The following is a 25798-nucleotide window of genomic DNA, read 5'->3' on the forward strand; positions in this document are numbered from 1 at the left end:
TTATTTCTTGTGTGCGCATCACAAGTTTCTTCTTTATGATTGTACCAAATCTCAAAAACAAACCGAGATACCTAACTTTGGATATCATTCCCCCATCTCCCAAATCTACATATTTATCGTCTGCACGTTTTAATCTAATGCAAATATGCAAGTACATTTTATAATTACATGTGAGTGGTGTAGTTATATTTGTACATGTACGTTGCATTTGCAGTTTTAATATTCTATTATCGATTAGATAAATTCGCGCATTTTTGCTTAGCAAGGAAAGTACATCGTAGCAGCATAAATATTCATACCACCACATCCTTCATCTCTCTTGGTCATTTTATGCTATTATTTGTGTTCAATGTCTTTTTGGACTGGTACGTACAATTGTGATGATGATCGCCCCAAAGTCATATGAACTCGATCCGATTCCGTCATCACTGCTCTTACCTGATTAGATTATCTTCACTAACTGACGTTGACAATACTTATCTCTCATCCGGGGGAGTCATATTTGCCATTGCAAAGCCGCTGTTGAAACGGACGATTGACCATAACGATTTAAAGAACTACCGCCATGTTTCTAAGCTCTCATTCACTTGTATCTCATCTGAATTCAAATATAGTAATATACAGTCTGTATATCGCCTTCGCCATATCACTGAAACTGCCCTTCTGGTATTAGTTAACGACTTTCTCTAGTGGAATGATTACAGTAGTCATCCCACCTGGACTAATGAAAAAATATTTACATAATGGATACATCCATGTCTATTTTGTCAGTTCCTGTTGTAGCATCTGATTTCACCGACATTTATGGAATTCTCAGCGGAGCAATTTCTGTTTCTGTAAGTAGATTTATTTTATATTGCGATTGGAATACTGCTGCTATTTCAAAATAACATTGTGGTTGGCATGTAAATACATTAAGGTACATCAAAATCACAATGACCCTCGCTAAATATATTAAAACAGGACAATTTTAATCTAGTTGGATTCATTTTTTTAATATTGTTTCGGCCAATGATTACAATAAAATATGTTCATAAGATATATCCTGAGGCAAAGCTGTGGCATGTAGGCAAACAAACGTTCAGGTTTTCATTGGTTTTATTTAATGCAATCCGAGTCGCGGACTATACCAAACAATGAAAGCTTAAAACGCTCTTTTGCCTCCAGTGCATCAGGATACCAATGTTATCAAGATTTTATTGTGGTCATTGTATCCAACAGTTCGTCCACCCATTTTATCTTCGAGCCAGCTAAACAAGTTGCGGCATGGTGTTAGGAGTCGGGGGAGGGAGGCTGTATGTTCTTTAGTGACACCCCTACTTTGCTAAGGAGAACAGTTTTGATGTCAGTTCCCTATCTCCTTCCCCCTCCCCGCTCCAGAATGCGACTTTTGTGAAGATTGCCCTCGTTACACTAAGACTAAAGTAAATTACTATGAATATTTCACATGACAAAAAGGCTCTTAAGGCTTCTGGGTCGTACTGATCTCGGATTTTGTTTGACATCGGTAAATTATGGGTTACTTTCGGTTCTGAATTGGTTTCTATTATTTATATGCCCAGCTTTGTATCAACTCCTTAGCATAACAACAACTTAATACACACACTCCTCTGAAGTTTAAGCAGAGGATCTCAAAAATGGAATGAACTTTTGGAAGGGTGAGGTTTTTACTGTAAAGAAATTAAAACGAATGCTAAACAAATTTTAAAAGATCACGCTCTTGTGTTTTGATAATTAAAAGATCACGGTGACCTCATTAACTCTTGTGATTTTATAAGGTTTCTTTAACAGGTTATCTTCGATTTGACAAGGACAGACGTTACAGTTCCACACTGATCAATAAGATGTAACTATTGCTCACTGAGATGCATATCATTATGGATCAACATTTTCCACTTAGATAAAATGGCTGGATTGTACCTGTATCTGCATGCATGTGTGTTTTTGCACTTGCACAAATTGTACACAAGACACAAAATCACGTGTGGATGGATGGGTTTAATAAACATTTTCAATAGTACAAAATGAATTATTTACTTCGTCGTAGGAAATGGAAAGACTCAGAAGTAAAACTGAATCACAAGACCATCTTAAAAAATGCACATTCAACAAATGTCAAATTAAGACGTTATATAATTTCAGGTTTAACGCCCTGCGACAGTCGTGTCTGTGATCTTGCACTTCTCCTGTGTGTATTTGTAGTAGCGCATGCAGTTACAGCAGGCGGGCAGTTTCCATGACAGGTAACGGACTGACCAGATGCCGTTTTTTTCCATACAGACAGACCAGAAATTCTGGTAGCGCCACTCCTGCACGCACCGATACCACCAAAAAAATTTATAGTCGATGTTCCAACGGCAGTAACGTCTGCAAAGAGAGATTGTCGAACCTGGAATAAAGACCAACTTTTCAAAGCAACCACTGTCCGGCGGGTCACCGTCTCTATTTAAAATCATAGTTGCAAACTGGTTTGAGGATAGATCGGTACACTTATCAGGCGTACGCATACATATGAAGAGATTAGATGTTTTACATAAACCCAACATGCTTTCGAACGGCAGTGTGATGCTTAAATTGTTTCATCAATACTTCTAGTAACGTAGTTTAAGAAAACTAAAATAACTCATCGGATACAGTAGTTCCATGCGCAAAGGCTGGAAATATATTTTATTCATGAGGAACGTTTGAGGATTTTATCAAGGTTCCCCGTTCTCATTTGTATTAAATATAGGAAATACCGAAAAGCTCCTTTACACAATAGTTTTGAGGCCGTTTATTCTTGTGGTACAAAAGTGGTAAAATATTGGAGAATAGTACATTTACCTTATCGTTTCTATTGCAGGTAAATTTGAAAAGCGAATCAAAACAAGGGAGTCACATATTGCCCGTCCAAGAGTACGTAACGTACCGTTCACCCTTTTTAAGACCGACTGACATTAGGGCTGGTCTAGAAATTTACACAGCATACTTAGCATTTTTCTCCATCCCTTCTACTTGTAATATGGGTGGGCGGGGAAATGCAAGCTTATTACTGATAAACAGCTTTCTCAGTATGCATTATATGAATGCGTGTCGTAATACGCTCGATGTAGATAGCCACTGGACGGACAGACAGACAGGGTGCAGAATTTTGCATAATAATATATGTGTAGTATAAATGTTGTAATACATTCCTTCGTTGTCAGCGGCTAGTCTCGCAATTGTCGACTTCAAATGGATAGAATCGGCTCTGCTTAGTGCGTGAATTGGAGTTTTAATTAGGGACATCTTGGCCAACTGTTAGAGCCAGAGAAGAGTGCAATATTAACAAGAATTCATAGCGGTAAATTGACAAGAATGGAGATTAACCGGAGAAGATTTTATAAAGTTGTGGCCCATTTGAAACGGGTGTAAAAAAATGATATTTTCCACAACAGTTAATAAAGGCTGACTAGGAAGAATTATTCCGACTTCGATGTGAGTGATTAATTTTAGCAGGCTGAAAAGAGATATGGACAGAGATATTCGACTTCATAAGGAGGTTCGCATTTCGAATAAAGCACAAGGGTTAGTCTCGGTTGCGTATGTGTTCGCTAATGTAAATTTGTTAATTATTGTTGAATTCATTCTACTTAAATTCATAATTCAATTTTTCCTTGAGTTCAGAAGTAATAGTGCATGATTATAATTCATGTCTGTAAGAATGTTGTGCAATATTTCGTTATATGAACAATTTAATTGTTTGTAATAATGTATCCCAAAGATTTCATAAGTTTCTTCAGAATACGAATTCTGGAAAGTTAATTTGTCTTAATTTATTTTATTGTTTATGGTGATGATTGATTTTCCTACGTCTGAAAATGAATGAATGAATCGCTAATAGCAAAAGTAACATAGAACATTGAGTGAAAAGTCAATTCGTGCGTTTCCAACTGAAACGAGATGGTGTAGGATTAAAAATGTTTTCGACTGATGGGTCAGCTGGTAAATATATGGTGACAGTGGGGACAATATATCAAATAGGGCTAATTATGTCATGGTTTTCAGTTAAGAATGTAGTAGCTGCTAACCAGATATCGATTTAAGATACGTTTTTTGTATTAGTGCGCAATGACCATAGCTAATTCTTTTAAATTCAATAAACCATATCTGACGCAGGAGAATAGGAAATGTTGATCAAAGGAGAAAAAAAATTCTGAAAGTATTTAGCAGTGGTGTTATATTTCATTTTAAGGAAAATCTCGATAGCTCTATACGGACTGCACAGACTTAAGGTAGTGCAGACTGCAACCGAAAGGTTGATGACCCGAAGAGCCTAAAAGGAGGAGAGAGAAGGAAAGACGGAAACGCTGACTGATCACCAGCAGCGATTGGGAAAGGACCAGAACCACCAAGTGATGCTGTCATGCCGGCAATCTGAGTTTGATCTGTCACTCGATGGAACTGATATTTGAAATTGGCATATATTTGTAAATCTATTTCTGAGAGAAAGCGACTCATTTTCATGTCATATTCGATTTAATTTTGTTTTATGATTTAATTGGTACACACATAAGCTCATGTTATTCAATTTCTATCTCTGCTCAGTGCTCTTATCCCATCAATTAAGTTTATATTTTATATTGTTAATTACTTGATCCGGGCAATAACGCCGTGGTCTATTATCTCCTAGATAATATAACCAAAACACATACATACACACATACATATACATACACACATACATATACATATATATATATACACATATATATATACATACACACACACACATATATATACACACATATATATACACACATATATATATACACACATACACATATACATATACACATATACATATATACATATATACATATACACATATACACATATACACATATATACACATATACACATATATACACATATATACACATATACACATATATACACATATATACATATACACATATACACATATATATACATATACATATATATACATATATATACATATACATACATATACATATATATACATATACATACATATACATATATATACATATACATACATATACATATATACATATACATACATATACATATATACATATACATACATATACATATATATATATACATACATATACATATATATATATACATACATATACATATATATATATACATACATATACATATATATATATACATACATATACATATATATATATACATACATATACATATATATATATACATACATATACATATATATATATACATACATATACATATATATATATACATACATATACATATATATATATACATACATATACATATATATATATACATACATATACATATATATATATATATATATACATATATATATATATATATATATACATATATATATATATATATATACATATATATATATATATATATACATATATATATATATATATATATACATATATATATATATATATATATATATATATATATATATATATATATATATATATATATATATATATATATATATATATATATATATGTGATAGTTGATACTTATGGACGGAATGCAGATGCAAAATGCAGATAGACATAAATAATAGAGGCGATAATGACAAGCGTAGGCAGACGTGAAGTTAGACGGAAACAGTTAAGCAGAAACTGAAAGACTGTTAGAGGGACAGAAAGGCCAAAAATCATTAATAAAGAGATCGGAGTTGACATACGTTCTGCACCATGCAATGTAAATAGGGTGCAAAGAGAAGCACTTCTGCTGCTGCGAGTTGAAGAAGTACCACGATTTATATGGTAGTTGATAATCGTATCTCTGACACGTGTCCTTGGAATCGGAAAGTAGACTCGACTTATCACTGAAAAGCAAAGTAAACATTTTGTAAGTGTTTCATATATTTCTCTACGTTTATCGTGGTATATGAACTGTCATTCGCCGAATCACAGAATATAAAGCCCTAAGCTGTGCGATTTGGCAACTGACAATTTTAAGAAAACTTTTATAATTACAATTCAAGTTTGGTAATTCGTTTAATTCTTTTTAAAAAGGGGCCCCGAGTGGTCTAAAGTGCTCACCGTTACGGGATCACCGCCATCTCACCTCTGTCTGTGTGGGTTCGAGTCTCGGGTTCGGCCAATGTGTGCATGTGAGAAAGCTTGCCATTAGCTTATCGTGGGTTGGTGGTACTTTCCGGCGTTTTCCCGGGTTCTTCCTCCACTATTTATACTGGCCGCCATGTGTAGCCTATCTTGTGCTGCAAAATGGTGTTAAACCCTATAACAACTTTTTAAAAAAAATAGTTGGTATCAGTTTTAGAGCCCGATTTCAGCGTACGTAGCTATATACAGAATGTAGGGTCTTCCAGTAACTACGTCGCAAGTACGCCAACTTACAAAATTCCAATTTTGCATATTCCACAGCATGGTCTTAACATTTCATCTAAATGGGCACAACATTCTCAGAAAATTATGCGTTTTGTTCAATAGAAACGACTCCTGGAAATGATTCTTCCATGGACGAGTTTAATCAGATTTGGCCGATCCATTATTCTCCAGACCAGTGAGTAAAGAAATTTAATTTCTTTGAACCTATTTTCTTGTTCATTAACAGGTCAGGCTACGTACAAGGAGGGGCCCCTTACAAATGAAATTAAGACTGTTGGTAAGTGGTTATAGTGATTGGGTTAAATGTTAAAAGTAGGACATCGGTCCTTACAGTTACGATGGGTGAGGAGGAATATTACACACTTCTCCATCGTAACTATGAAGGTAGTGTCTTACATTGTATGAATTATGGGTCAAAGTGTTTTATGTAGTCTTTGGACCCCCGCCCTTGTTTTCTTAATTTACTGACTAATAGTTTTAATTTCATCTGTAACAAATTGCAGTTAAAGTACTTTAACCCCAGTATTTTCTTGGTAGATTTGAGTTCCCAGCCAGGCGTTTACATAAGAACGTTATTCTGTTAGACATTTAAATCGTTTGCTTTCTGGTCATCCTGCTGCTCAACTTTCAACTCAAGTTTCGTTGGTCCATTCAATATGCTTTACAATTCAGCTTTTGAAATATCGACACTTGAAAGCACATAAAATACTGAATGTTTAGTGTATTCATGTTTTTGAAATTTATCTGATGATGGCACATTTAGTGGAAATTCAAAATTCTGCTATTTCCGACATAACCGCATGCAGAATACCTGCGACACAACAACCTTGACGTAGCATAAATGCAACTTTAAACATATCAAATATCATCTAAAATTTTATTTTATAAAAAATACAAAGATTTGCTATCTGATTATTCAATTTTCAGAGAATAAGCTGATTTTCAGAATAAAAATGCGATAACATTTTTTATTTCATATTGAAGGCATGCAGTGTATGTGCCTTCTTTCAGTGTTAACACAAGTTACTTTGCATGCATCTTAATTTATAGACGTTTGTGTAAAGCAGACCTCCGTACAGTAAAAACCACACGTGAGCCTGATCACATACCTATGTTCTGACTAATGAAAATAATTACTTTTATAACCAAGAAATGAAATAAATTGTAATTAGATGCAGATATTCTACACAAAATCAAACTTTTTAAAAGGTGTGAAAATATGTTCCAACGGGTAAAAAGAATAATCAAACTGGGAGTAAATTTTATTATACAAATTATTTAATACATGCCAAAACACACACACACACACACACACACACACACACAACCCTATACCCAACCCATTACATACATTGACATACGTAGACAGATATGCACATAGACATACATACGCACACATAAAATGATGATAATATAATAATAATAAAATAATAATAATAATAATAATAATAATAATAATAATAATAATAATAGTTCACCCTGTTAGAGCTTGACTGGCTGTTATGGACTCTTGAATTTCTGAGGATTCCTTGGCCAGCAGGGCAGGTATCTGTGTCCTGAAACACGAGGTGACACTATTATACACGAGCACTAACGTGATTCGGAAAAATGCTGCATTACATTCAATCTACAGGAATGGTCAGACTTTTATGGGAGAGAAAGAAAAAAAAAACACGTTCAGTGATAATTTCTGTGGTTTCTATTAAAATATACTCGTATTTTAGCACAAGCTGTTTCTGGTATTGGTAATGGGAGATGAAATAACATTTACAATTTTGAAGCCGACTTTCGGGCGCGCGCATACTTTCACATACGCAACAAGTCCAAGGCCTGCATTTCGACCTCCCAAAAAGGGTCCAACCTTGACCTTAAGTTAAAATTGAGCTAACATGTCTCAGAAAAAAAATGGTCTTCATAAGCATTCATTGAAAATATCGATCAAGGCATTTAGTAGACCAGCATTTTTTTTTTATTTTTTTTTTGACTGGCGGAGAACAACTTGCTGGTCTAGGCGTTTAGGAAATACAAGTAAATGAAAACGAACTAAAATTTTCTCCAAGTGTTCTAGACTCCATTATCAACGAGTGAGTGTCGTACAATGGTCAGATCTTCATAATGATGTATCATAACCATGGTGAAAAACTAACGGTTTTAGGAATTATGAATTATCAGTTTGATAAAGTAACCCCAAACCTGTGATAATTCGTAATGACACTTTATGGGATAAAATCGCCTAATCTTTAAAATGTGGAGATCCGTGCGACACTCGTCCGCGCACATCGGTGTATATTTTAGATGCCGACAGGTTTTACATGCGACTTTTGAGCCATCAGCTGATGGGTTCTTTCATCAATATGTACAGAAAATGTCCAAATCAAATTCCATCTCTGACAAGATGTAACTGCGCGTGGAATAACAACCGTAGCTACTGTGGTAATTCGAATTTCGTGTTTATGTTGAGCGAAAACTTGGAATTTGTATCGTCTTGAAAAGCTGAAATTTTGCGCTCTTTCTCGAGAAATTGCAAGACCATGCAAAGCTCCGCCCATTTAGTTCGCGAGTACGTTGACGAAGAATTTTTATATATGCACTGTGCAGTGACAAATTAAACTGCAACTAATGTGAACAATGCAACATACTAGGTCCATTTGTGCCCGAAGTTGCAGACATTAAAACACATGGTAATATGATTGTTTTCTTTTCATTAGGCTTACGTTGATTTAAAGAAATAGGCTGAGAAATTCGATGAATATTGAAGGTTTTTTTTATAACATTTAGACTTTGTATTCTTATACACGACAATTGTCATGAAATTGATGCATTACAAAAAGCACATGAAATATACTAAATGAATAATATAACGAAAAATGGTACCAATAAATGAGGACAATAAAAACTTTCTATTGGTTTACTTATTAAAACATTTTAAATTCATTTGATTTTGACAAGTAAACAATGTATTTTCTGGCATATCATTACACTTAAAACATGCAAGTAGTTATGGGGAATGATATCGGATAGAGGGCGTATGGTGATATAAAGGAATTAATAAAAATGACCCTTCCGGAATCTTTGTGACTTCGACATTAAGCACGACTATCGAGATCGATGGGAACTTAAAATTAAGCACGTCTATATGGTATATATTGGACTTAAGCAATAAGACCCTATTCCATATGGGTTCTATGGAAGATGCAACATGAAAAGCGTCTAAAGCCAAATAAACAGCAACATTAAAAGCGTCTAAAGCCAAATAAACAGCAACATTAAAAGCGTCTAAAGCCAAATAAACAGCAACATTAAAAGCGTCTAAAGCCAAATAAACAAACAATCGTATGGATCTTTGTTGAATTTAACATGGTGGAGCTCCAGAAGTCAGCACCTACCTAGACTGACCAAGACTTGTCCCAAGTCGCAAAATACACATACAAAACCAAAATGAAAAAGACTTCAAGGGTAGGGAGGATGGGAATAGTAGGGTTACGACTCTACGTCTTCGACAAGAAAACCAACAGGTTTTGTACCATTCAAAAATATTTCCTTAGAATGCAATATTGAAATTTTTCAAGAACTATTGCATTGTGAATTAAATCCGAAAGTGTCCTCAAAAGTTCTATCACAAGTCCAATTATATAAAGCTCCAATTGAATTCCAGTGGTATAAATACGATATTGCATCTGTTAATGTCCCCGTAGTATGGAATGTGTTAATGTGCCAATGGTCTGGAGTGTAATGGTTTACCAAGTCTTGATAAATCGCATAATTCAATGTTCTTAACTAAATTCACTACAATTCCAAATTAAACGTTTTTGTCCGGGAATAGTTGTCAACAAGTTTAGAAATTCCAACTGAAAATTTGATACCCCAGACCCAATTCCAAATGAATGTGTACCTTTATTAATAATGAACTGAATATTTAACCCACACTCAAAAAAAATATTAGCTATGTAGTATGTCGTTCAGAAAATATTAATCAGGTACACAAAGACATCGATCTTGAACAAAGTCAAGTACAAATACAGATGTATATTTCATTGTAATTAAGAAAAGCAAGCAAATACAAATTAAAAATACATAACAGTAGGAGTCATGAAGATAATCATTTACTGACCATGCACACCCACCTTTACAAATGAGGGGAGATATGGATCGGTATGCTGATTCTTGCATGTTAGTAATGTTTCTTCAAAAATACTTACCCAATCATAATACCATTGGCGGTCGGACAGTGATCTCCCTTTACATGCGACTTCGCAAGACGTAAGGATGTGTTAGTTATTACTGGAGCGGAAGGCACGCTCGCTATGGATGTTACAGGGGAGGCTGAGAGTATGCGTATTATGATTGGGTAAGTGTTTTCGAAGATTAATTTTACTATTAAAAAAGAACGATTTCTTCTTCGAATGCACTACCCTAACAATACCTTAGGAGAATAAAGCAAAAGCCGTATGGAGTTACATTCTCTTATCCCGCAGATGAAATATCCGATCCCCCAATGTATGACAGACAGCTTCTAAGGAGCCCGACTTAAGGAGGTGCGGCTTCAAAAGGGAACAAATTTTCCCCAAGCCAATTCAGCGGCAGTTGTGAAGCCACGACTTAAGAAGCTGTCTATCGACCAGGAAATGTTACTTATTGAGCTGCATATACATGTCCTACCAGATAGAATTGGGCCCTTTGGGATGACAAATGGAGATAAAATCTAGAATATGTGGACTCCAATCTCCATCCCACAGCCCGAATGATGACGGCAAGAGAACATTTCCGTTCGAATGCTAGGCTGGTGGCAACTGCCCTAACCTCATGCACCGAAATGAGTTAAAAAAGGTAACTGAACCGGGGTCATTTCAATGTATGCTGAGCAAATAACATACTTGGATCCAGGATGAGACATTCTGAACTGTTATTTTGTATTGACCTGATTAAAGAGAAAAAGGCGGGATCTCCCTCTCCGCACAAACTCCGTTCGATTATGTTACCACTTCAGAGATCCGATAAAGTTTTGTAAGTAGCTGTATTCGGCTGACGTGTCCAGATTAGAGACGTTTCATTAGAAAAGACTGGTTGCCTGTGGAAGGGAGACTTCTTGCTGAAAGAGGATGCCATCATAAGAAAGAATGACCCATCTTGTCGAAACTGCAGGTACTCGGAGTGCGAGGACAGAGCATGTATTTAACCAATTTAATCAATTAACCAATTATGACTGCCGTTGCCAAGGCCATAAGGATGCAGGGATTGTAGAAAAGGTGCACCAGATATGCCCAACTGGTTCAAAAGGGTTCTTGTTCAGCCCTGTTAATACCCAAGATAGGTTACCCTTGAGGTAGAGGTTTAAAGTAAGGTCGTGTATACTCAGAAAGTTGCAACGAGATCGAATACGTCCTCGTTTTGTTATATTCGCGCCCATGATGACAAAATGGGTCACCTATCGTCGAGCGATAGCCTCTAATCGTACTCCGAGCCAATTCGAAGAGCCAGAGGATGAAATTAGCTATCTTCTATATCGATGCCTGTAGAGGTAAGCTATGTTCATCGCGCACCAGTGGGTGCAAAGTGCCATTTGCCTTCATGTGCTTTAGAGTGGCGAGCAGTCCCGCTTGAGCGATTCTCCAGTACTGGTTGCGAGAACTGTTTGCGTCTTTGAGCCTGTTTGATGTGATCCAGGCGTGCAGGGCCAGGAGCTCCGTCCGGGCAGGGATGAACAATTGACGTGTTGGTTAGTTAGAGTACATGAGGGAAGACTCGAATCTTCGGCGAAGTTTATAATGCCAGATTGACTTAGTAGTCTATCCAAGATATCTCCCCCATCGGAGAGCAATAAAACGAGGTCACGAGCTGATTCCCTTGTTTGCTGTTATCACTTAGAATCAGAAGCATTATTGGTTGATGTACGAGTTAATGTTGGTCCAATCCACTGATATGGCGTCCATTGCCTAAGCTGTTGCGTCCGGGACTGGAGAGACGACTTGGGTTTGGCATTCCCTGTTGCGTAAACAGGCCGACCAACGGTCGATCTCATCGGGTACAGATCTGCGTGAGAACCGACCGAGGGATGAAGAAACAATTCCTTCTGTGCTAGTCGACTGTTCCGTGACGAAGAGATGAGCAGTGCGTTGAGGAGTCCCGGGATATGGTGAACTTGAAATTCTTGATGACGCCACTTCAACAAGTCGCACACCATGATGCAAAGGTCTGGCTACTGGGATCGTTGCTATTGAAGGTAATCTCCATTGTAGGATTTGAGTTAATCCTTGTTTGAGAAAAGTTCCACACCATGACGTAAAGGCCTAGGGTCTGGTATCATCCTTGTTGCTGGAGATAAAAACAACATTGTAGCCCAGAGATAATCATTGTTGAGAAAAGTCACCACGGTAGATATGTCAGACAGAACTCCCTTGGCCTCTTAAGTGTTCTTGCCTCTAATTAAAAGCTTTTACATTGGCCGTCGTCTCCTGACCTATTGATATGTAGATGTCGATCCTGGGAGACCATGCACCACTGGTGTCCCGAAAGGATGGTAGTATGCGCACCCCACCCCACCCCGCCTTTCGTACTTGCATTTGTATAGTCTAAGCTCGAGTGGGTGGACGCGTAGATGCATACCCACACCGTGAACCAAGTTAGGCTGCTCCAAGTTCCGCCAATGGTGCTTCGAATAGGTGCAGATTTTAAGAGGATGGTCCAGTGGGCCAACTGGTTGAATCTATTCGTGCAGACAAAAACAGAAGTAAAGCAGTATTAGGCAGTCGAGGACCATGACGTCCGCTGCTTCGTTGAGCAATCACATGTGGGTATAATCCCTCAGAAGAAAGGCGCCACTGCTTACGGGTCATTACTAGATTCGTCAGACGAGGTAAGAACCAAGGGCCGACAAGGAGTCTCAAACGGGGTGCTCTGAATTGATATATGATATTGTATGCAATTTTCAGGACCGTCTTGGGAGCATATTAAGAGAGATGTAGATATGTGCCGTTTTAAACCCAGAGTGAAGGCAAAATCACCCTCGTGGATATCGTTCAAAATGCGCTGTAGCGTTCCTAGCGGGAACAGAACGCGTGGAAAAATGGGTGTGTTTCAGAGTCGTTTGCCGTTGGAACCAAAAGAAAGGTGTCTAATGAACGATATAACCGTCTCTATGTTGCATACCGTGTGACAATGCCACTTGTTTGTGGGTACAAACAATTGGGGAAAAAAACGATTTCCACGACCATGCTTATCTGCAGGGAGATCAAGGGCAGCCTATACAGATAGAATCACTGAAGCATGGCGTTCCAAGGCTAAAAATACCATGGTAAAACTCACCTTGATATAGAAAAAGAATGGAATTGTACATATATACGGGGTTCTTCAGAGCATAAAGCAGATCTTAACATTTCATTCAATGGTGAAATTCAAGACTATCCGAATGCAAACGGTACTGCCGGACTTGTACTTATCCAGACGTCAGAATCGGCGAATTATTACACTTTTCCCCCAATATGTCACAAACTAAACAAAGTGTGTCGAGTTGTTTATAAAACTGAAATGTTTTTGGTTACAAGGGCTTAAGTTGGAAATTAGCAGACGAAGTTAGGATAAACAGGGTAGGAACTACCGAGGGGTGCGGACTCTTTGTCTTACCTTGTGTTACAGGTTAAACCCCGCCATCCCTTGATTCATGGACGGATACTTTTAATTTTCTTCGTAACAAACCCCTGTGCCCGCAAGTAAGGAAATGACACGTGTTATATGAGCACTAGAGACTTGGACGTAAAATTAAGTATAGCACGAACGGACTGTAGGTTCCGTGTACAAGTAACCAATGTTTGACGAAGACAAAGTGACTAATTTGTAAAGGCAGAACTTTGTCGTGAAAAAGAAAAAATTGGAAATATAGATTGAGTATACTTTCCTTAGAAGTAAAAAGCTCTTCAAACTTGAAGTGACATCTTCACGTAGCTTTGGCTTTGCAAGGTCTCTCGTGACGAGAGTGCTTGGCATGAGCGGAAGTAATAACTAACATATCCTTACGCTTTGCCGCCAAGTCTTGTATGTAAGGGTAGATCATTGTGCCTGACCGACAATGGGTCGGCAGACAACTTTTTGCTCCCTTGAGCAAGAGTAGTCTCTGAAAGGGCTGGATTGGCGAGGTAGTGGCGATTTTCCTATGGTGTTATGACTCTGTATAATGTATTCGAAGAAATATTCTGCACATATTGCCGAAAGGACCCTTCAGCTCTCTAACTCAAGAGGCGCGACATGTACCGGTCAGTGTGTAAAATGTACACCAATGTGCGCCAGTAATGATTTGCACATTTTAAAGACTATGAGAGTTCAATCCCCTAGCATGTCAGTATCAGCACAGGATCGAGTAAGATTTATTGGGCTAAGGAACTATATGCAAATGAAAAACGTTTACCTGAAATCCTAATTTTGTAGACGCCGCCACCGCTCCCAGAACAATGACTTATGTGTTGCTTCCAACAAAGTCCGGCTCCATAAAAAGTACCCATCCTATTAGATATTAAACGATGTCATATCCGTCACCGCTTTAAACAGTTTGGAAAGCCATGACAAATTATGTGTTTGCGGAAAAGAGATAACATTTTCATTACTACACAACAGTTAAAAAGGTGGTAATTCGTACTTACTCCGGATAAGAAGTTTTATTATCGGCAGGAAGAAATTGCGCTTCAAGAAGTACGTCTTCTGGAATTTCATCTGTACATTCCTGGGCGACAAATGCAGGCCACATCAGCATTCCGATTAAAGGCAATGGAAAAATCTGATGGTAACAATAGCAAGAGTACAGTGGCATATATTGTACTGCCTACGTTTGTATGCTCGTCTGTACAGGCCAAGGATGCGAGACTTGTCATAAACGTAACTTCTAGTATATCACGTCATAAACTTTATACCAATAGTGATCTTATCAAGGAATTTCACTTGAATTTAGCCACTGATAAAGAGATGCGATTTTCGAAAACTAAAGCTATGCAAAATCTTAACAGTGTTGACTCTGCTTGTTCAGAAATACCTCGTATACCGTGATACAAAATGTTTCGTTATGCCCAACAAAGCAATGCACATTTTCGCAGTATTCATATGAAATGATATGGCCAAAATACCAAAAATTCAGACCACTTGTATGTATAAAAGACCACTGTACATTTATAGAAGATTCAAAACATTTACCTTTTTTCTAAAACTTTGCTAATATTGGCAAACAAATAAGTTTTGTTCCATTCATAGTTGTTTGGTTTTACTCCATTTTATAAGCACATAATGGGCTACATATGATGGCCAGTATATTTGGTTGGTGAAAAACAATACCCCAGAATAACCACTGAATACATCGGATGCCCGGGAAAAGTTATACGCCGAAACCAGTAATTGTGAAATTTTGCAATGCAGAATCCAAGGTCAATATCGTTGGGAAAAATAGGGATTTTTAAGAGCAAATACAATATTAAGAATGGATGATGTCTACTCTGCAAAATATGGGACTCGTACATTGACCACCCATCCAAAAATTTAATCTGCCTGGTATTACAATTACGCCAAACCAAAGGCTTGTAAAAGGTATGAATATGACCTTTTTGATGACGTCAAAACAAAAAACAAAAATCGGCCCCAATCCAAACGCTCAATTATGTTTACATAGTGATTCTAGATGGAGTACTCGTAAATAATGACGTTTAATCTTTTGGTACAATAAGAAAACTAGCAAAAGTGGTGTTCGTGTTTTTTTTTTTAAATTTTGATATAGCTACACTGTACCGATGTTAACACTTTAGACCAATACCAACACCCTAGTGTAGAACAGACTTGTCTATTTTTGGCCACAACATACACTTAAGCCAGTGGTGCATGCCATTGCACTAATCACTTTTTTAATCCTGTCAGGGTTGCGCGTGCAAGAGTTTCACAGGTGCACGCGAGTTCTTAGGATATTGGTTGTGTCATGTATGTCATTCTGCTCTGAAGCTTCAAAATCAAACACCGAACTAATAATTGATACCCCGAATTAAAATTTGATCAATGCATGTTAGAGGTCTACATAGTTCCAATTTAAAGATATTTTCTGCTGGAAACAAAATAATGCATGATTATATATCTACAGGAAACAATAGAGCTCAGGTTGAAAAACGCTGGGATACTTAATGGGGTTATAAGCATTTTTTAAAGAAATAAATCTTGCCAAAAAAAGCAGGTGTTGTTATCGTGTTAAGAAATAATTTTGAATTATGGATTAATAGAACTAGAGGTGATCGTCAAAGATACATTCTTCTAGATTTAAACAGTTAATGGACAGATTCACGCTAGAGAATCTCCAGGGTCATGATGATAATGCCGATTTTTTTTTAAAAATGAATTTTAATAGGGATTCTAGTTTTGACAATTCCTGTTATTTGTTGCGACTGGAATGTTTAAAGCATGGATCTTGACACATTATCCTACATGATAAACACTATGACCCGATCCCAGTCCAAAACATCAAGAATCAACTTGATTTAGTGGATCTAGGGAGAACTTTCAATACTGAGTAGAGTATTTATCTGGTGACAGACAAAACCTGTAAAACAAAGCAGACTGCACTACTTTTTTTTAATTTCTGAGGATATATTTTCAAATTGTATTGACGCATATATTATTCCTGGCTATAAAACAGACCAGTCATCAAAAAAGTGGAAGATGCGTTAAGATCAAAAAAAAAGAGGTACGAGTCTAATGAAGATTCTAAATATTTCATTACCCTTGAAACAAGAAAATTATATAAAATGATCAAAATGAATTACGGAAGATGGAATAAGGGTTACATGTTAAGACTATTAAATCAGCAGAAAGATTTTATGAAACATTGTTCAAATGCCAAAACAATTACAAAATCACTTTTTAAATCATAAAATTTAAGATTCTGAAAGATGTTCGTGTGAAGTAAGGTATCTTTTGAGGGATGTGGTTAAGCGCTGAAAAATATGAAAAATGCAACTAGCCCTGGATCCGATGGATTAACTGTCGAAATCTTCATATTCTTTTGAAAAGATCTAGGTGGCTTTCTCTTGATATTTTGAAATGCTGAATATGATATACCACATTTTTCAGAATGTCAGTCTCGAGGAATCATTACTTGCATTCCAAAGGAAGATAAAAAGAGAAAATTCATTAAAACTTTTGGAGACCAATTTCATGACTTAATGTCGTGGGTCGGTGGTTCTTTTCGGGGTTTTCCCGGGTTCTTCATCCACCATTTATACTGGCCGCCATGTGTAGCATATCGTGTGCTGAAAACTGGCGTTAATAACTATAACAACAACATGACTTAATGTAGACATACTAGATTGCTCATGCATCATTTATGCACCAAATGCTTTTCGGGTCAACAAAGTCCTCCCTTTTATTATTAGTGACAGCAATATGGTTTTATGAAAGGAAGATTCATTGGTGAAAATGCACGAATTTTGTATGATCTGATACAGTAAACTGACAAATCAATCTGGTCTATTCTTACAGATATACTTTGAAAAAAAGGGACTTTCTGGAGAAGCCCTAAAATCTTTTTTAACTTTGGGGAATCTATATGGCAATAAGTCAAAGTTGCGTCATTAATAATGGACATTTATCCCCAGACTTCAATTTGGAGAGGTTGTCGCCAGGGAGACCATTTAGCACACTACTTATTTATAATAGAATTTAATTTCTTAAATAGTACTAATAAAAGAACAAATATTACAGGCAATTTCTATTATAAAATGGAGTTCAAATTAGGGCAGTACACTGCTAACGCATTTTTATTATACGGTTCAGCTTTGTCCTTAAAGAGAACCAAACAGTTTTTAAAAGATTTTGCCTCAGCATCAGGTTTCCACTGCAATGTTTTTAAATCAAAAGCTACTTGGATTGCATTCGTCAATTTTAGATTATTGGAAGTAGTTTTCGAATTTGGTAGATATGGTTGAACTTAGTTATTTGACAAATTTGAAGAAGTAAAGATAATCCTGGGCTTGTAAAAGTCCTTTATTGGAAAAATTTGATAAAATCCTTTATTTTGACAAAATTGATTAATCTCTTTGCTGTTCTACCAAATCCTCCACCCCATATAGAAAATGAAATGAATACATTTTTCCGTTTGGGGGTTAGGGGCTGGCAAAATCGAGAGGGTAAAAATACATACTCCCATAGCTGTTTAAGGAGGGGGGATTAAATTGGATTTACTTCAGTCATATAAGGGTTATATAAAACTTTCCTGGATTAGGCGCTTTAATACTAAACGAAGATGGGTTATGGCAAAAACTGGTTTCCGAACAAATATTTTGAAAATTTTGAGGGATCATGTAATTAAAATTAGGCAAACTAAATTGAAATATATAAAATAATTAAAAATATATTTTGTCGTGATATTTATGCTTCATCGAAATAAGAAAAAAAAACATCAATAGTTTAGGAATACTTGTCTCAATATATTCTAATTTTGGTTGTTGTAGGGTTTAACAACATTTTTCAGCACACGATAGGCTGTACATGGCGGCCAGTATTAATGGTGGAGGAAGAACCCAGAAAAAACCCGGAAAGAACCATCGACCCACGAGAACCTACTGGCAAGCTTTCTCACATACCCACATTAGCCGAATCCGAGACTCGAACCCACGCAGACAGAGGTGAGATGGCAGTGATCCGTAACGGAGAGCGCTTTAGACCACTCGGGGCCCCCTCCAATTTTAGTAACTGTATACAATTTTAAAAAGTTAAAAGAAAAACGGTTTTGTACTTAAACACCGATTTGGTGCACAAGGACCTCTTGATGAAATATATCCAAAAACAAATTAATAATTGTATACAGTACTTATCTCAAACATGTCAATGAAGTGCGGAAAAATTTAAGTTTCTTTCCATGTAATGCTCGACTAAAGCTCGCTCCTCAGGGTAAGAGCAAACAGTTATTTAAAAAGATCTGACAAAAACCAAGATACAAAAGCCAAATTTTAATGAATTTTTTTTCATGATTTATCTTTATTGAATCCTTTATTATTTAAAATGCCTTTTTAAATTACCAAATTTCAGTCATTTACTGAACACTTTCATTATGTAATAGAGTATTCATCAGTAGGATGTAAAAGATGGGATAACAAAACAGTTTAGACGCCTTTTAAATAAACTTCTCTACCTCCTCAATAACATCCCTGTTACCACACAAAAACAAAGTAAAACTCCTATTCCTTATAACGTCATACCTTTTTTAATTAACTTTGTAATAGTTTGATAAATGTGAAAATTGGTAGAGGCAGATAGGATGTGAATTGATGTAAATGAATAGTCCAACTTTTGTCTTGGTTAAACTTAGTACAAAAGACAAAACACTGATTAGCTTTTAGACTTGGACACAGAACTATTGCCACAAACCAACTTTTGAAAAAGATTTAAGTAATCATAAGAAATGTACCTTCTGTAATGGGGTTGGGGAGGGGGACGGAAACAAGTGAGCAATTATTCTGCTACTTCAGTTACTCAACATGGATTCAAATTTACGACCCAAATTTTAAAATTATACAAACTGACGCCTTTATAGGAAATAAAAACTTTGATCTTGTCAACTTTCTAATCTTGCTTACAAAATATGTTATATACAGATCTCGATGTGCATCAAAAATCCCAATTCTCATCGATCATAAAATTTGTTTATCATAAAAAATGGCTGAAATAAATGTCGCCAATTTGAATAACAGAAGTGACGAGTTTAAGTAGAGTGAACTCTCAACCTTTGATTTGATTTCTTACTTTCAGATGAAAGAAACAATGTAAAACACCTTGGGATTTGTAAATGGGTGGTTCTTATCATAGAATATTTGTTAGTTTACGCGCACGTGTGTGTGTGAACGTGTGTGATTGTGGGGTGGGGGGGGGGCGGTTGTCGTGTGTCTAACTAAAGAACACAAGATCAAGACAAACGATGTAAACCATCTACGGTAATGACCCATGCACCTGGTCAGGTGGTAATGTACGGGAACATGCAAAATCCTGACAACTTATGTTAGTTAAAAAACAACCACGACACACTGGAAGCTACTTGCAGGCTTCCTTGCACACCCTCAGTGGTCGACCCAAGACTAACCCACGCGGGCAGGTTGAGATATGCAACAAAACCAAACCCCTAAAGGTGAGTGCTTAAAGATCACTCGGCCACCCGAGCTCTTCGTTTTAGTGGCAGTTTATTAAATATTATTCCTATAAGCATATTACCGTAGCGAAAAACATGTACTATTAGCAGTCAGAATTAGTCATTTCGTCGTGTATACTGTGCTCATCTCAAGTCTTAGTGCCAAAATATAAAGATCAGCAATTCTGGTACTATAACCAAGAAGAAACAACACTATTTTAAAAGGTAGCACTTAAGAGCTATTGGTATGTGCGTGATTTAAATTTTTAATGTAGCTTTAACAATTTTTCAGTCATATTGCTACGATGTCTGCAGTGTGACAGTTTATAGTGATGTGTAGCACTGGGACATCATGCTGCAGACATGCAGCACCATGTCCCACTTAATCACATTCTGATACCAGGCCGACCAGTCCTAACCATCAACTCTGAATGCTGAGCACCAAGCAAGGCAGCTGCTAATACCATTGTTACAAGTCTTATGTTATGACTTGACCTTGGTTCGAACACACGACCTCCCTAAATTCGAGGCTTACCCTCTTAACCACTTAGACTAGGGCTATTGGTAATGCACAATTCACTAAAGGTGCGTGAGTGATGTACTCAAGATATGTCTACAATTTATGGCAATATTGATATCCTCTTGATTCAATTAAGTATGCAACATGTAGCAGTGAGCGTGTGATGAAATAACTTGTAATAAAACAAATTCTATACATTTTTAGCCACTAAATTCGATTCAGTTTACAGCAACATGGAGCCTTGATGCAGTGAAAATTAAATCCCAATAACACTAATGAACAATCCATTTAGTGGCAAGGAAATTACAATTTGTTTTATAAAACTTGTGGAAAAAAGCTGTTTTTCAACACGTACTGTTTTGCAAATAAAATGAATTCTAGTAATCCTAACCAGCCTTGAGAGTAGTTCCTTAAGTCCGGATTTTATAACGAAGACCATGACAATTCTCTGCGTTTTGATCATAATATTGAAAATTTGTAATCACAAATATTATGATAATCCCCATAACAATCTGCAATATTTTCATATTCTCTGCTCACACGTCTTCCTGTATATCTTTAAAATCAACCACATTTGATAATTAAGTTTTCCATACTTCATTAATTAATTAATCCGGAGTTAAACTCGCCACGTTCTTGGTATCCTCGTAATGGGTTCAACTCAAAATGCACAAAAGACTGTTCTAATATTTCCCTTTTTAACAAGCCCCCGCCTCACCACGTTAAGCCGTCTCATTTTATCTTGCTTTCTCAAGCACCCCCAAGTCTTTGCAAATGACTACACTGTACATAGATAATATATACTGTTATACTCAAAACTATTTATCATATATACAGAACAAAATGTCATTAAATCACTAACACGTATGCAATTATTTGGAGAAACAAGTGTCAACTTTTCATATTCGTGGCCTATTTGATATAAATTAACCTGTAGAAAAGCACATGGAAATCTACACTTTGCGCCGTTCTTAATTTAACATCAACGGCTAATGACAATCGTAGCATCCAACATAGCCGAGTGAAGTATATTCGTCTAAAGTATACAACTACTCACGTATCCTACCTTATCAATTTGTAAATTTGTTACATTTTTCTCTTCATTTGATTACACCCTTGCTTTGCCGTAAGTGACTTCTTGCACACCGGCGGAAATGCAAACAGCGACACAAAGGTTCTCATATTTACACGCAAATTCATTACATATCCAATTTGCATTTATGCATCCATATATGGTTTACTTAGGCTAATTAGCTAATTCGGCAAGTAATTTTTATAATTTTCAGATGGGTATTAAGAACGAAGGAATGATCATACCAGAATATAAACTTTGGCGACTAAGAACTACATGCGGTGAAAGAGTGGAAAACTAAAATGTAAACAAGCACAAAAAAGTCATTTATATTTTGTATTTCGGGATAGTTGCATGTAAAGTGCAGCATCACCTTAACTATTTTAGCTCATATAAATGCATTTTCCGCAAGACAGATTGTCACTGAACATTTAAATAACCGTATTGTATGTTACTTATGACATTTCACTTAATACGTACAGTGCGTGAAGACAGATTGTCACTGAACATTTAAATAACCGTATTGTATGTTACTTATAACATTTCACTTAAGTACAGTGCGTGATATTTGTATATATTACGCCACTCAGTTCTCAGTACAGGTGGGTTTTGGATGCTATTATGAAGAATGGCCAAATATTATAGCAAATGATGTTCCATTTCTTTCAGTTAAGTATCATGCACCATTTAGCAGCAAATGTGTCAAAGAATAACTCGTAATAAAAACGGTTTGTCCAGACACTGATGTAGTGTGCAGCAATATGGTGTCTAAGAGGTAAAAATGAAATGCCACTGACACTTATGAAGAAGCCATTTAGCGGCAAAAATAAATTAGTTTTGAATAAAACTGGCCATGACAAACTGAACACGAACTCTTTCTGCACTCTGTTTGCAGATATAATTGATTCTGGTTAGTCTTGAACAACCTCGACAGGAATTCCTAAAGTTAGGACGGCCTGGTGTGGCCATAAGCTGTATTTTATGACAATAATAATAATAATAATGACAATTTGATTCCAAAAACGTCATGATCTTCCAAAATCTAGGGTCTGGACTATCCATATTTTCGGCGTATGTCTTTCTCCACATGATGAACTATCTATTGTACCACAATTAGTAATTCAGTTTTCTAAACTTCAATAATTAATGAATTTCGAGTTCCAAATTTAAATCTAATACATTTTTGGTACCCTAATAATGGGTTCAAAGCATAATGTATGAAATCAAATACTTTGGTCTAATATACCTTTATGTAGACAACTATACATTTATGTAGTCCACTAACCACATTAAACAGTCTGTCCTCGTTTCTATGAAGCGCCCATTATCTCTGCAAATGGAAACGCTGTGCAACGAAAAAACAAATTTATCCAGTCCAGTGTTTAAACGTCCAAAACAGAAGAAAAAAAAGAACCGACAACACAACTAACTATACGTCACTCGTACATAAAAATGTCACTAAATCACCAATGCGTATATACATAATGGTTCATAGAAATAAACTAGTTCTTATATATTGTCTCTTCGAGACACCGTACAATCCAGTGTAGAAGAGCACATGGACATATGCATGAATACATGCCATTCACCATGCTTAAACATGTTGCTCTATACTTCGTTGAACCTAACTATTAGTGCTAATCTTGACACCAGAATTGAAGAAGTACTATCTTCCTAAGTATGCAAATACTTATATATTTTCCTGATCAGTTTGTAACTTTGTTTAAATTGTCTATTTCTTAATTTATTTCCCCCCTTTTTGCGGGTGAAGTGCCTTCTCTTACATTAATGCAAACGCATACAACAAAATAATTCTCGTATTTGTAGAAATAATTCATTATACATCTCATGTATGTATACATAAAATATTCATTTAAAATAATTAGTTTATTGCAAGTGTGTGCGTGTAATTTGGATTTTTAACGTAGCTTTAAAAACAATTCAGTCACATCGCTACGATGTCTGCAGTGGCAGTTTATAGTCATGTCTAGCACTGGGGCATCATGCCGCAGACATGTAGCATGATGTCCCACCCAGTAACATTATCCTGACACCAGGCCGACCAGTCCTAACACTAACCTCTTAATGCTGAGAGCCATGCGAGGCAGCTGTTAGTACCATTTTTGCAAGCCTTTGGTATAACTCGGCCGGGGATAGAACCCACGACCTCCCGCATCCGAGGTGGAGACTCTAACCACTAGGCCACCGGAGCGATCAGTTTATTGCAAATAATGTTCCTTATCATAAGACGAGTATTAACAAAATACTGATGATACTCGAACTCACTCTGGTGGATTAAAACTTTCAGAAGTATATGCCGTGAAAGTTGTAATGGAACTGAAGTAAAATGTAACAAGCAAATCAATTTGATAGAATGTCTCTCAGGAATGGTTTGAAATTCTCTTAGCTATTATTGGTACCGACCATAACTACATTTTCAAAAAAGTTAGATAGCCATCGGGTTACATCTACGAGTGTAATATGACTGGAGGTTGAGGACCGGGTTGACTAATATACCAATATGGCAGCCCCCATTGGTTGGCATCGTGATGTTTGCCAGGTGCATTGTATGCAAGGCACAGTGTATACGAAACTTGTAACGGTCATTGCATCTTCATTGTCTTCATACAAGATAGATATAATGCAATAGCTCAATACTTAGCTCATTGCCGTGATCTATTGCGCGTAAAATGCAATATATTGCTTATGTTAGCTCAGATGAATACATTTTCCTCAAAACAGCATGTACCTGAACATTTAAATGAGAGGTTTATTTAAGTTAATGATACATGCCTTTAAACCCAGTACGTACTACATGATATTTGACCATACCACACCCGCCTAACCGTTACGCAAATTTGTATTACCAAATAGCCCTTAAGCCAATTTGCATTACCAAAAGCCAATTAAAGAAAAATATGATCGGTGTTCCTTGCTGTGGCCCTACTTACCAGACGTTGCAAGATCATCTTCGTTTTGTGTCCCAGTCCGATAGAAATTACTGGCATTCTATATTGAGTTGTATACATCTACTATATATAGACACGTGGCCTGAGTTCGAATAGGCAAACCGTGTAACACGTGCGACACGAGTCGCTGATAGAAGAGTGTGAAACAACGCCTAGAACTCGTTATGAGTTAGAAGTGTATATTCCTTGTTATATCATGGACAGGTAAAACTGGTCAATCAGAGCTCACCTAATGCCATGTCTAACTCATGTAGACAGGTACACTCGCGAGCAGTTTCTGAACGTTAGAATTATACAACTATATCAATCAGCAGGAGGAAGACATCGTGGCTTTTTAAAATATTAATATCCATCTCATAAATACTTCATTTGAATGACAAAGTGTAGAAAGATGGAAATCGCCGGAAAATTGCTGAGAACTCAGTCACACGCTAGAGTATAATAACAACGAACACCCCAAAACCCCATTAAGATTGTTTATGGAATTTATCTTAAGTGTATGATTAAGGGCTATTGGTAATACGAATTGGATTAATGGGTGGGTGGTGTCGTATAGTCAAATATCACGTATAGTACGTAACGATTTTACAGTTTCATATTGCAAATTTAAAAACTGTTATTTAATTGTTCAGAGGCAATCTGTTTTACCGAAAACATTTATATGAGCTAAGATATGCAATTTAAGGGCTAAGGTACAATTTAATACTGGCTGGTGG

At 36.5% G+C, this 25798-nt stretch overlaps 1 protein-coding gene across 1 annotated transcript; it reads right to left on the bottom strand.

The window, feature by feature from the left end:
* Positions 1-1983: 1983 nt before the first annotated feature.
* Positions 1984-25208, bottom strand: LOC149805758 (uncharacterized). The gene is made up of 5 exons (XM_089936828.1): positions 25065-25208; positions 15018-15151; positions 7866-7943; positions 5718-5861; positions 1984-2367 (listed from the first exon to the last, which is right to left on the bottom strand). The coding sequence occupies exons 1-5, from the start codon at positions 25140-25142 to the stop codon at positions 2145-2147; spliced, it is 657 nt and encodes a 218-aa protein (XP_089792954.1). The 5' UTR covers positions 25143-25208; the 3' UTR covers positions 1984-2144.
* Between the last annotated feature and the right edge of the window lie 590 nt (positions 25209-25798).

The sequence above is a fragment of the Sinohyriopsis cumingii genome, chromosome 2, assembly GCF_028554795.1.
Source record: "Sinohyriopsis cumingii isolate HCF-2022 chromosome 2, ASM2855479v2, whole genome shotgun sequence".
Classification (NCBI taxonomy): domain Eukaryota; kingdom Metazoa; phylum Mollusca; class Bivalvia; order Unionida; family Unionidae; genus Sinohyriopsis; species Sinohyriopsis cumingii.